This window comes from Zootermopsis nevadensis, unplaced genomic scaffold (assembly GCF_977971745.1).
Source record: "Zootermopsis nevadensis isolate Lab colony 2312 unplaced genomic scaffold, Znev_1.0 Znev_ptg000007l, whole genome shotgun sequence".
NCBI classification, from domain to species: domain Eukaryota; kingdom Metazoa; phylum Arthropoda; class Insecta; order Blattodea; family Termopsidae; genus Zootermopsis; species Zootermopsis nevadensis.
Genome location: NW_028259139.1, coordinates 12,232,867 through 12,247,381, shown reverse-complemented (window position 1 = coordinate 12,247,381; position 14,515 = coordinate 12,232,867). Strand labels below are relative to the sequence as shown.

At 39.1% G+C, this 14,515-nt stretch overlaps 1 protein-coding gene and 1 long non-coding RNA gene across 4 annotated transcripts in view; one reads left to right on the top strand and one right to left on the bottom strand.

Annotated features, from left to right (window-relative positions):
• The window catches only part of LOC110831782 (transcription factor hamlet), a 189,529-nt gene that overhangs the window by 27,524 nt on the left and 147,490 nt on the right, over window positions 1–14,515 (bottom strand). For all 3 annotated transcript variants that reach the window (XM_022068172.2, XM_022068173.2, XM_022068174.2), the window contains exons 3-4: window positions 14,337–14,468; window positions 6,005–6,134 (exon numbers count right to left, since the gene is read on the bottom strand). In XM_022068172.2, coding sequence (XP_021923864.2) covers window positions 6,005–6,134; window positions 14,337–14,468 — 262 coding nt within the window. The remainder of the gene's footprint in view (window positions 1–6,004; window positions 6,135–14,336; window positions 14,469–14,515) is intronic.
• LOC147874613 (uncharacterized) overlaps window positions 1–14,515 on the top strand; it is a 202,205-nt gene that overhangs the window by 102,979 nt on the left and 84,711 nt on the right. The gene's annotated exons all lie outside the window — the stretch shown is intronic.

The window sequence follows — 14,515 nt, the reverse complement described above, 5'->3', positions numbered from 1 at the left end:
CCTTGCCCGAGATTGTCCGTCATCCCACGCGCCACGTGAGCCTCCCCGACCCTCGGCAGTAATGGCCAACGCCTCCCTTTCATCTCTGAACCCCTGAAACTTTCGCAAGATGAAAGGGCGCATTAAAATGTCAGATCTTTATTGTCACGTCCCTGTGATACAAGTGCGGGCGGGAGCTTTTAATTAAGTCCCATTAACGTCTTAATTAGGAATTAAGTTTACGTGCGCGGACTGCAAAGCTTTGATATTATGAAAAGGGCTCGTCGTATGTCAGTCGCAGAATTTCATCACTGAAGCAACGGGTTGCTAAGAGTAGCGACACGTCAAACCGCTGTTAGTGAAAACTGCGATTATCGGCTAAGGCGGAACACGAGTAGCGAGTATGACGTCATATATTTTCTCTTTCTTCTTTTCTTTCTTTCTTGTTTATTTCCAGTCTTACGGTAGGAAAGAGAAAGGAAATATTAAGAATGAAATACAGGCAACTATCAGTTTACGAACGAGTTCCGTTCCAAGACGTTGTTCGTTATGTGTATCTTGCATTCCTGAGCATTTACGATATTATTATGTATTATATTATATATATTATATTATCATAGGACTCTATTCATTGGCGACTTTAAGAAATTTTGAATGAATTGTGACGTTCGTTATAGCGAATGTTTCTGAATCGAACGTTCGTAAACCGAGAGTTGCCTGCATAAGAAACTGACCAATCCTCATCTTTCTTTCATCCCCCCCCCGCCCTCTACCCCTTGGCTTTCTGTATCTGTGTCCTCTCTCGTCCCAAAAAGAAAAGACTTTGTGATTACCGTACAAATCACGTTTTCCGAAAAATTGTAATATTTATGATCGAAGCCGCCGTCAGGATGTCCCGGGTTCACATCGTTTCATAAAAAAATACTACCTTCATAATTAACTGGAATAAACCTTATCCAACAATTTTAAGATTCATAAAATGAGATTGTTTGAACATTTGAACGACCAGGTAAGAAATTTATTTTAAACGTAGACCTGGCATGCTGTCCATTGTTGGCATTTGAAGTTCTCTTACGCACTTTGTCAGTCTAGCACCGCTTAGAACGGTCTCATCAGATGTTCGGTGATACTTTGTAGGCGTTCGTTGCACTTCAGCACAGAAAGTAATGGCCTTACCCGTGTGTGTGTCTGTCTGTCGCGTCCTTCATCACATTGTTGTAGTTTCATCAGTGTGAAAAAAAGGTAATTTTTGAGCAAACTGGGAAGCGAGGTTATTATTACATAACAATGTTGCAATGACCTTAGATTTCAGCAGTGGCCTTGGTTAAAATTGTTGACTTTCGTATCATTGTTGCATTGGTTATTATAATACCTTGATTTCCGTGCTGTCTTTCCCCATGATATGGCGTGAAGAACACCTTTAGAATTATTGTGTACTCCGAAGAGTAAGTAATGGTAAAGGACACCTCAGTTCACAGTTTCATTTGGGACGAAATTCAGCAAAAACGCCTTGCTGTGAACTGTGCTTTATTAAGTGTTTAAGTCATTAATTTCCGTACAGCTAATCAGAGTTATCGAGCAAACCACGGTTTAATTTCGTCTGATTTAAGCGCCTTCTTTGCAACCAATCCGAGGCCCGTGTAGTTCCCCGTTTCAGCTGCAGCTGAGGAGAAAATTTGCAGCTGCAATAAAGACAAAGATTCAGTATCTCCTAACGGAGCGAATAAAATTAGACTCCCCTGTTGTACGTTCGCTAATTGTGAACTACGTCAAATTATTACCGTTTCCCCTTCCCCTCCTCCGGCACGCTGTCAGTTATATCTGAGACAGGCGCCACCAGAGTTTATGTTTATTTAGAAGCACGCTGGTTCGTATCTCTAATCACAACATTTAAAAAGGAACATGAAAATGTACTGCATGATTTAATTTTCAATTCATCTATTCATCCATCTTATTTTTCCGCCATTTTTCTGTGTTTCTTTCTCGCCGCTTTCTTTCTGGTTTATTTTCACTTTTCCTTCTTGTCTACTTTCCTCTTTCATTACATCTTCCTTTCGCATTTCCTTTCATACTTTCTATCTTTATCTTCTCGTTTCAATTCTTTCTTTCTTTCTTTACACTTCTTTGCTTATTTCTCTCGATTAATCAGACTCGCTGTTTACAGTCAGAATTAATGTAGTGGCCAGCAATTACCCTAAAATCACACGACCCGCTTTTCTCAACGAGAAACGACGAAACAGAACTTCGCTTCACTTTAATCTTAATCCGTATACAAACTTAGGAGGTGGGAGGTAAAAAGCCAAAATATCAACAACACAAACGATAATTATCCGATGTTGTAGGATAATCATGCGTGAAAAGTGAAATTCTTCAGCTGTTCTGACGGACAGCGGTAACGAGCCTTATCGATTCTCGTTCGGTGAAAGCAAGCATCTCCAATTTGTACCTGGCTACGACTTACAACCACGCGTCGCGATCATCTGGGCAGATATCAGCGGCTCTGGGCTGTCGTATATCGTGCGCTATATTAATTGTCGTCTATACGTGTGCTTTGTGGCGTTCACAAGTCAGAACCAAAGCGTTCTATCTACCTGCGGCGACAGGGGACAACTGGTTCATCCTAACAGCTACAAACAGTCACTGTGGAGTGCAGAAGGCTGTTAGCACTTATGCTTCGTATTTGGACGTATCCGGTTTGAATCCCGGTCATCAGACAGGCTATATCAGGCTGGAGATTTTTTTTAAATTTCTTTACGCAAATATTAAAATAGTTTCTTAAAAAATTTAAACAGCTGCTTTCCTGGAAATTTTTTTCCAAAGACACTGTTCAAAAACATCCCTCTCGCTTCAAATTCTACAATTCATCTACATTATAGAGCGTCGATAAACCAACAAGAACACAGAAATAAACTCCATCTCGAGGACAAGTTAAGCATTTCACTTTATGATTACATCTAAGACAAATATGGACAGAATTCCTTCAGAAGCTGATGACTGCCCTCAGCCATCTGGTCCGGAAATTCACCGCGTTTTATGGAACCAAATGGTTCCTTAGCATAAAACATGAAGCTCATTATTAGACAGTTTTCTCCAGACTCCTATGACCTCCTCTTTCTTAGATCAAAATATTCCTTAAAATTACAATATTACGTCCCAGTTGATTAATCATTGATAAATTCATTAATTGGTCCAAAGGACACACGGACACCCATAGATAAACAGGAATCTTACTCATTCTAATTTCCTTTGTCCCTTTGAAGCCGAAGCTCGTCTACATAATACTCTTTAAGAATCCAGTCCGTACCGCAAAGAAAACACATAGCTTCGCCATTACGAGATAATGTGGTTAACGCTGTTTAAGAAAATAATCACTGTTTATTCTGAGAAGATGTTAGCAAATAAATACAAAATTCAGAGTTAATGGTTGTTTCAGCAAGTGGGACATACAGTTACCACCGGTATTTTAAGAAAAATGGTGTAGTTGCGTCATATTGTGATTTATTAAATTAAAATTAAATTATTTGGTTATTCCGTCAAATCACAATGTATTTAAAATAAGATAATTAAAATAATTAAAATATCATTCTTTGTTCCATATCGAATAATCGATTTACAATTGGAACAGTTACAACATGTTTCGGTTTTATTAAACCATCATCAGGTGTAAAATTATATTAAATTTAAAACTCAATTACAATTTTTTACAATTCATATGAAAATATCTGGACACGACCTCCAAAACTACACTACGAAAAAATTGTAAAAAATTGTAATTGAGTTTTAAATTTAATATAATTTTACACCTGATGATGGTTTAATAAAACCGAAACATGTTGTAACTGTTCCAATTGTAAATCGATTATTCTATATGGAACAAAGAATGATATTTTAATTATTATAATTATCTTATTTTAAATACATTGTGATTAGACGGTATTTTAAGAGTTAAAGTGTAAACTACTTTAAATGTGATGACACTGGACATGAATCACTGTTGAATTACAGAATCCATGTGAACGGTTCAGCTGTTGAGGTCAGACCTCTTGACTCTCCAAGTCTTCCCTTGCCGGGGGCAATGATAATATCAATAACTTTCGCTAGGAAGCCGCATAAATCAAATGCGACAACTTGAATATCCCTTGTGTGTTCGTCACCACTGACAGTCCTTCGCAAACAACAGGACTACACGCATCTAGACATTCAGTAATGTACCTTGAATCTGTAGGTCAGATGATGTTCAGTTAAGTGAAAAGTGGCTTTAATTCCAATGGAAAAAGTATCCTCACACGTCTTCTGTGTAGATACGCAGCAGTGGCACACAGAAACGTAATTTGTACTAAATTTCTTCCATATTCGTACATGACGCAACATTCCAGATGATAGCCTTTTTCCACGGCAAATTTCGACTGTAATCTTCATGTAATCAAAAATATTCCACTCGTGTACATTTTTGTGACTTGTTTTATAAGACGTTATTTTCGCTTTAGAAAATGTCTCCTACGAATACATAGCATACTGGTCTGATCTGATGATGATTTATTAAGTAAAAACGCAAAGTAGATAGTTGAACTAAACAAGGACTCGATTAAACAGGCGAATAAAACATGTGATCTACTCCTCACCAAACAGACTGTTACAGCTACGAAGACAGTTAACAGGATAGAAAACCGTGAGATTTTAGGTTCTAACTGCGGCTGACACGAAGATGACAGTCTTCTGGGATGTTGCGCCGTGTTGTATGGTAGAAATTTAAACACGTTTCGGTGGTGTTTATAGCTCCCATCATCAGGGCGATGATGGAAGCAGTAAGCACTATGAAACGTCTATCAGCTTCTAGCAGATAATCCGGAGCAACGTCCCAGACATCTTCAGGATTGAAAATGTAGCACGCATGAGAGAGAGAAACGTGAAATGTCTGGGAGATGCAAAGCAGTTACGTATCTAAAAACTTTTTTATTTGTGCCTGGGTAACTTTAATTTGTATCTCAAACTACTTGTATAAAGGTTTTATAAAAAATACAAGACATCTGTGGCCCTTCCAATGTCTTTGCTAATGTATGAAATTTATCACATGTACCCCCTGATGATGTTACATATCGTTCTTTGGGGGTAGCAACCCCCGATCAGAACCGGTGGTATAATTAAGTCATAATTCCTAACTTTATGGTATAAATGGCAGAACCTGAAGTGTTCATCACTGGTTATTTTGGAACAATCTGTTGTTAATACATAGGCCTATGAGGATAGCATGGTGGCAAATAGGCACAGTTATTTTCGAGACTAACCTTCAACTTTCATATGTGACTGAATGTGTGTGTGTGTGTGTGTGTATGACCTCCACGCCATCGGGTCATCAGTCACCTCATCCACACTCCACATCTATTAGATTTGTCAGTTCACCCACAAACTGTTATTAATTGAACGAAACACGAACGAAGCTTTGGATTCCGAATTTGTTTCGTTCTCAGTACGGAGTTAAAGTTAGTGCAAGTGTGTCCTAAGCTTCAAGAACGAAACGCAGAATATTCTGGATATTTCAGTGAGGGACTTGGTCTCTTGCGCCCTCCTCATTCCCCGAACATGATCATGAACCAAACCATATTCTTTAATATTTAAATTTTTATAAATCTCGATCTGTCAAGTTGGCATTTTCCAGAATGTCTTCATGTGACCTGAATATCCAGCGTGTTTGCGTTCAATTAGCCTATAAAATGGCGCTTATAAATCTGATATTAAGATAAAATTTGTAAGAATTAGTATAGATGACAGGATAATATTAAAACAGTTCTTGAACAGATAAGTCGTATGTGAACGCTTCGTTATTTCCATCAGTACCTCCAGACAGGTTAAGTAGGCCTCGACCGCTTCGTTTCCAATTTGTAACTCACCGTTCATCCTATTATTCGACGACACTTTGCAGTCTCAGAACTGAAAGCGTCGTTGAATAAACCACAAGTAAATATAAGTTATGTTTCGTTACTGACAGCGTATCTCGGCGGCTGACAGACAAAATGTTACCACTTACCAGTTTCTCTGTCGCTGTGGTCCTCAGAAGTGTTGGGCGAATCGCCGTACCTTTCCAGGTACAGGGGCACCCGGGGACCCACCAACAGCTCCTCCCCCGCTCCCACATCGCTTGACGTATCGAAGAATACCTGTTGACAGGTGACCACAGAAAACACTCTTCAAGTTTACTGTATGTATAGGCCCGGCCATATCGAGATACCCTCACATTTAAAGGCGTGTGAATTACGTAAATTATGTGAAGTTAATTAGAGGGTTTAATAAATGTTTCGAACATTTCATGTCGGAATTTTCCTGTATTACACTTGTGGGTTTCGTTTGACCCTTATCACTGGACCTTCAACATGTTTTCCTCCTGTAACCACATGAGGAATCATATCAAGACTTCTTAAGTTACCGCCACTTCGCAGAGTCCACACTTATCGCGAAAAACTGAAACAGTAAAAAACCACGTGTTTTTTATAACTGATATAGTACAATACATTTGAAGATGGCCGTCTTTGGGTTGTAGCGCTACAACCTAGAACACAGCCATATTCGTCCTCGCAGCCGTGAGAACCTGAAATACTACAACACATGTGCTTTTACATCTGATACAGTACGGAGTTTCTGCCACTGTTACAAAAGTCTGATAAAGGTGAATCAGACTAGACGAATGTAATAGGTCCAGGTACTAATTAGAAACCAATATCTTGGATAATAGCAGGTAGCTGTGGAGTACTGTGTCACGTGACATCACTCTTACTTGCGTCACATGCACCGCAGCAGTTTGCGTGATAGTTCGTTGAATCTGCGGTCGTCTCAGGATCAAACGAGGGTCTTTTGTCAGGGGTTTAGAAAGCCGAGAAAGTCTGAGTACGTATGAATGTTACTTGATTGGAGTTGTCTATCAAACTGGAGGGTGTCAGTCCCGATGACCGCGTGGACAGCTCAGTGGCGAACCGCGAGTTCGATTTTCGGTAACTTTGAAACGTTTCTCTTTAAGCCAATTGGCAGTTGCCAACGGCTCTGAAACCCTTTTGGATGGAGCTTATAATGACGTAGATTCAGCGCTCTGGTTAAGGTTAACACACCCTCGTGTTTAGTGTCTGATTATTTAAAGTGACGTGGTCATATGTACCACTTAATTCAACGTTCAGATTTACTCGGTATTATATCCACAAAGTATATTTGATTAGTTTCGTTCTCAAAATAAACATGAATAGTTTTCTTAAATTTATGTCCGAAAGAGAGACAAGGTGTTTTCTTTGAGGTGGGACCGTAAGTGTTAAGTGTTACTGTAATGAGCTTTTTGCTTCAAAGAGTTTGGCTAATTGGGCCAGCGTTTGAGTAGCGCGTATAGACCTAATATTTATATCAAGTCGCTATAGAGGAACAGTTTGTACTGTGGCGACGTTGTGGTCAGCCCTGACCATATTTCGAGGGTGGCGCATCATATGATTGTGTGTCTTGGAGTCGTTAGAAGAGCCGCACAATTATTATTTTATCAGCAGTCGTCAGACAATAATCACGATACGCGTCACAGGTTGTTCCAAAATTCAGGTCTCTTTTAGTCTCAGGTCTCTGCTTACAGGATGTATGCCATTTCTGTTATTTATTTTCCGATTAGGTTAGGTTAAGATAAGATAAAATAGGTTCTTCTTTCGAAATGCGTGGTGTGTTTTAATTATTTTACTAAAAAGAAATATAAATGTTTTATGTATCTGTCCGATGCATTGAAATTCGCAGTCCAATGGTTAGCATTTCAGCATCGTGCTCCGGAAGTCCTGATCTCGATTGGCTATCCCGAAATCTGAGTGGTTTTCATCAGTAGCTCCATGTAAACTCTGGGATATAAATAGGTAAAGGTCGTTTTTTATTCCATATTATTTCCAATCCAACATTCATCACTATTCACAAAATTTGGCGCTGTTTAACCTTTGGATCTGAATGGCAGCCACGAGGTTTTATTACCAGCATTTGTTGATCAAATATCGACAAAAACGTGTGATTCTGATGTGTAGTATCTGGACTGTTGACTGGTTCCATCAACATCTGATTAAATCAGCAGTAATGAAGTATCAAGACCAATAATGGATTAAATTCTAGACAGGCGCGTTTAGAAAATACGTAAAACCTAAATTTGATTAAAAGTAGGTACATTACACATTTCCACAAAGAATTTCCCGATATTACGAAATACATCTTCAATTTTTCATTTGACAGGCCATCGCCCTTCGGTTATTTTAAACTTCCTAGGTGTGGCTACTGCTGCTATCTGCCCGTGGCATCACTAACTAGTAGAATAGTAACAGATCTTATGAATAACAACCCTCCTATACGATCATTAAGTCCCCTTCCCAATAATAACTTCCGAGCAGTTACAATAACGATCATCAGAAGGTAAAATTGTGGCCAATTACCCCACATAGATGTTGTCTTTATGCGTGATTCAAGAGGGCGAAGTTCTGGCACTTCTGGGGCTATGCTTCTCGTAGCTGAGACGAATCACACTTTGCGTGGCTGCGCAGTGTGGGGCAAACGGCATCAGAAAACATTAGTTCCACTGTGTGGAGCTGAGTCACATTCTGCTAGGTAGAAGAAGAATCTAGAACCCCCCCCCCCCCCTAGAACACCTGAAAATGTTTCTGACGGAATCAGCAAATGTGCTCAGTTAACAAATATTAACTCCATGGAGCATAGTCCGTCTTGTAAACCTGATAATCGCCATGTTAGTCGATTAATCTCCAGTCTCTTATGGATTCAAAAGGTCCATTACCGTGTTCATAAAAGCCAGCTATTGGGTCCTATCCTAAACCAGATGTATCCAGTCCAAACCCTAATCAAAACCAAAAAGCTAACTAAGGTCGGAGTCCTAGGCAAGCTCAAGACATTGTCCCTTTCTAGGTAACACCATTCCTGCGCACGAAACAGAATCTTATAACTAAAACGGGAATTTTCTTACGCTAACGGGATATCCAAACCTTCCCGCCCTATTTTAATTATAACAGAATCCTCCCATCTGCGCACTGGTGTCTCGAATGGTATCTTCTCTTAAGCGTCTAAAAGTTAATACTTGATTTAAACTCTTCACAAAGCATCGTTAAATAAGCCGAGAATCAAACTAGTAACAAGGGTCGCTGCGTCTTAGTGAAAACTAACATTACAGAAACAAGAAAAGTAAAATTATTCACGCCTCTCGAAAATAAGGAAACTCGTTAATTCAGTGCGGCGAAACACTACCTGCTCTAGCGTGTTGCATCCCTTCGTAACATGAAGGCTACATGTTCGTTTATTCTAATAACAGCTCTTACGTCATCAGATTTCTGCAGCCATAAATCCTGCATACTGTTAGCTTTGTTGGCAGGGGGGGGAATACACGGAGGGTAGGCATAGGGGTGAGGGAGGGAGGGGTTGGATTGGTTAACTCGAATACTACATCACTTTCGTGTTAATAATATGAAAAGTGCTATAAAAATCTGACGTAATACAGTAACACTTGTGTTGTCCTGTTTCAGAAGGAATTAGAAGTTTTTTTTTCCTAGCTATTCTGTGATGCCAGCCAATAAAGGAAGAGATGGTAATGGCTTGTGTAATTCAGTATTGCCACTTGGCACGCATTCGTCTAGCTACCTCTGTAATATACTGCCCTCTGCCTCTTGTTGTAGAAACTACTTTGCGTGACGACTAATCTCGTCTTTTCCTTGTGTTCAAGTCTGAATAATGCCGCAGTGACAATTCCATGCTCTTGAAGCACTGAGACCCCCTAGTGAACTACCCAGTCATCCACTGGACCGTATGTTGAAATATTTAAATGTAGTCCACACCTTTAAAAACTATTCACATAGGATCAACTTTAATATTATCCTCTATTCCTTGGTGCCCTATATATTGTCCAACAATAATTTAGTATGTATTTCTCGTTTTACCATAACCCCTCCCCACCGCCCAGCGCGGGATTCTTCAAAATTTAATCACGCAAGCAAGTGCTAGGCTGACACGAACAGATTACGAATTACAATAAATTGACTATCAAAACATCAGAGAATTAAAGTAAAAAAAAAATCAATGAAAGCTACACGCATCAACCAATGGCGTTTTTATGAAATAGTATTTAAAAATTGATTCTTTGTTTATATCTTAATTGCATCATGCTTGTGTTCCTCAATACAATACTTTTATTTTCCGTCGTTACACAAGCTTGTTGTTAAAAATCATATAAAATTTCACATAAAATTGTTACATTTTAAAATTGACGACATGTTTCGATATACAATACTATCATCGTCAGGTCTATCAAAATTAAAATTTTAATTTTAATTTTGATAGACCTGACGATGATAGTATTGTATATCGAAACATGTCGTCAATTTTAAAATGTAACAATTTTATGTGAAATTTTATATGATTTTTAACAACAAGCTTGTGTAACGACGGAAAATAAAAGTATTGTATTGATTCTTTGGTACGAGTGGGGGGGGGGGGGGGGAGGTCTGGAAGCTTGATATCATCCCTTCAATATAATCTGCAAACGGTTTATTTTCATTAGAAGCTATATTGCCCAGTAATGAATGTATACAGTAGAATAAATTACATTCCAAGCAAGTACTTTGTTTTGTGTGTGTGTGCTGAATATGGATCAGTGGTTGTAGTGCGTGTAAAGTCCTGTGGTATATGATTATCAATATGTTTGTTCACGCGAGCCGGTCTGTATACACACACTCACGTATCGAAGACCGCCAAATAAGTTCGTATAAAAACTGCTGCAGCTTTGTTCAACAAAAGGCTTACGAGCATTACAGTAATTACAGTGCAGGCTATTGACAATGGTTGGGCTATCGGTGATTGATGTCACAGCTACTGAACTGTTGAGTGCAACATGTACCTACGTCACACCTCTTAACCCTAGCTTGTCTGTCTGTCCCTTCTGCCGTAAACATGGTCGTCAAAATTATAGAAATTGACCTAATTTTCTGAAGCTCGGTACAAACTTGTCATTTAATTTCAGGTCACCGTGTGTTTTATTTTATTTTTTAAGTTGTTACAATATTTTATCCTTGCTACATGCCCAACTCATCGTTTCATGAAGCCACATCGGTGTCAGTAAGGCACGTACTTAGGTGGTTCTTGCACTGACTGTTGACAATTGCGACATTTGTGGTACCTTCTTTTTACACGAGCCTACAGATAAATGTTGTCGCTCTCAGTATGTATTTACTGCCTCTAACTGCTCATTATTTCCTAGTTCATTATTAATGTACATAAAGGAATAGTCACATGAATAACACATGCAATATTTATACCTTGTCGCTACTCCTATCCTACAAAGAGCCTTGTGTTCTCTTTCAAGATGCGCTGCCCAATTATGATTGCGAAAACTGGAATAGACTGTCGTAAAAGGATGTTCGTTCCGTTGCATTCCCAACAAATGACTTGGTTTCGTTACGTTTCCTTATATCCTCGTATGTTAGACGTCGCTTGGTTACGTTGCACAGATCTGTGACACATCCGTCATTGTTCCGTTACCTTACAGTTGTGACTTCGATCCTTTAATGAAACCATTATGTTGTTCCTTCACTTCGCCCAAATAATTAGAGTTTGTTCCATTATTTTGCCCAACACCCAACACCTATGAATTTATTCCATTGTTTTGCCCACCGCCCATGGTTTTGTTCCGTTATTTTGCCCATCACCCATAACTTTGTTCCGCCATTTTTCTAACACCCACGACTGTTTCGTTATTTTGTCAAACACCCATAACTTTGTTCCGTTATTTTTCCAACACCCATGACTTTGTTACGTTATTTTTTAAAACACCCATGATTTTGTTCCGTTATTTTTTCATCACCCATAACTTTGTTCCGCCATTTTCCCAACACCCATGACTGTTTCGTTATTTTGTCAAACACCCATGACTTTGTTCCGTTATTTTTCCAACACCCATAACTTCGTTCCGCCATTTTCCCAACACCCATGACTGTTTCGTTATTTTGTCAAACACCCATGATTTTGTTCCGTTGTTTTTCCAACATCCATGACTTTGTTACGTTATTTTGTCAAACATCCATGAATATTTTCCGTTTTATCAAACACAGATACGTATGATTTTGTTGAGAAGTGATTATAAAGGGGTGCGTAGGATAAAGCTCTCGTCGGTCCTCCTGAGTTAGTACCCCGCGTTTGTATGAAGGCACTGATACACGCTTAAGGCACAAAACCCAGGGACGTCCCTGTACCTCGCAATTCCGTTCCTTTAGTCTTCGCTGTGACATTCTACCTTATTGATACTCTCTCCGCTTTCCTTGTTCCTCAGATACAAACGACAAATGAACATCGCGAGGAATAGGAGAAAAAAGTGGCCACCTGCCATTTTCCCACCCTCAATATGTCGTTTGCATTATTATTTTTCTTCTTCTTTCCTTGACTGGATGTTATAGACCTATAAGCAGACTGGTGACAAGACGGTCTCATGCGATTTGTCTCTTGTCGTGGATGGCAATCACATGAGGCGGTCTTATCCCCCTCACCTACGCTACACATATTGATTCAAAGGTGGTACCGTCTGTATTCCGTGTGATTCAGCACGAAATCTGTGGCTGTTTGAGGTTAGCAACGCTTCTAAAATTAAATTTCGGAAATTGCTGAAACGTCATCAATAAATGTAATACAAGACCTTACTTAAGCACTTGGTAGTTAAGTGGTCGGTCACTAATCTCTTATTTTTAACAAAACATGAATGTGCTTTATTACCGTCTTGTCAAGAGTCAGCCGAATGTATTTTATCCTATGCCATTTTAAGTCAGTTAACATTTTACGTGTCAGTTACCTAAACTCCATTTTAATACCATCTACACATCAATTTTACAAATGAAACAGAGGCCTTTAAATTATAAAGCCCCAATTATAATTATTATAATAATTATTAAATCATCTTCACTTCTTCAGCACTTCATAGCCCTTGGATCATCTCACTTCCTTTATAAAAACCTTCAATTTGTAACCTTAAGCCGGTTTAGTCCTGTTCCATCTCTGGTCCGGTTGCCATCTGATCATGAACTGATATAGTGTAAAACCGGTGTATGTCCCGCGTTCTTTCGCTGATTGACAAACCTTTTATTCATAAAGAGCTTGCTACGGGGATCCACGGCGGAAATTAATAGAACAATGGTAAACAGGGCCATGTGTTGGCCTATTCATAAGACTGTCATACTAACCAAATAGCTTCGTTACGTCAACACAGTTTATTTCCATAAAACCTCAGGAGAACGAGGAATTTTCGTTTTTGGTAGTGTTGTAACGAATAGAAACCTCATCTGGCACTAGGTCCGTGTTCTGAGAAGCTTACGACGTCACGTAAGTGCCTTACATAACTCGTGGCCTACATTTTTAATGGCGTGACTCTTTTGTAGCGTGTAAAGAAGTTCATATTCTAGTTCAAAAGAAAAACAGTGCTTGTGGCTCAGAAGCGTCTTGCCAGCAGAAAGGACCCCATGAATGGGGCAATGGCGTGATGTGACTGTCATTTGTCTGTCAGTCCGTGTTTCAGGATCGCAGTTCGGTCGCCATGATTAACCTATCGACAAGACGCAGATCGACAAAAATGTTCGCTGGCGCCAGAATAAGCTAAATCTGTACATTAAAGTCTTGGCTTTGTTTATAATGTCACTTTGAAATTTGAATCAAAATATCAATAACAGAAATATTTTATTAAATGGTGGCACTGAATCAGATATCTTCGTCAGAGCATGCGTACTCACTGTAAACACACAATGTGTTATAGTTTAATTTTAGCTTTTTGAAATTAAAATGTCGTTCCAATAAAACAGTAGAAAGTTAAATCATTTATGTATTTCCAGCTAAGTACATATTGCTTATAACAAGAATCAAAATATTATCAACTTCCGGATGTTTTAATAATATTACACGTCACAAGACGAATCGTAACTCGATTTTTTTTAAATTCGCTACGTCTGTTGGCAAAATTATTCATATCATTGATTGAGCACCTCTCCATCAGTAAGTTCTGTATAGGGTGTGGAGGTATAGCTCCGTGTATTCTTAACATGGGAAATGGATGTAAGTAAATGGTCAGCATCGCTCCTTTGCCGGTTTAATCCTGAAAGTCTGAGATCCGAGTGCCTGTACAAGAAAGCTCTGACCAGTCAGGATACACCTTAGGATTCTGAATAAAATTTCTACAAATTTCTTTCAATGGAAAGTATATCGATACTATATTGCTATGATGGGGCCAGCGTGTATTTACTTTGAAACGTGCTGATAACTTGGAATGACGTAAGAAAGAGACAATAAAAGTGACAGAAGAGGACAGTGACTACGCAATAATAGTGACGTACCTGGTCATCCAATAGCAAGATGCATACATTCTGAGCCTCAGTTTGATTCGTACACCGGACGTACTTCAACCAATTACTGTCCTCGGTGGTCGCGTCTAGGAAACCCCGGTTCCCAGTTCCCCTGACTCTGACCTGCGAACAGAAGCGAAAAACAAAGTGACTTATTTTTATTTAGTGTT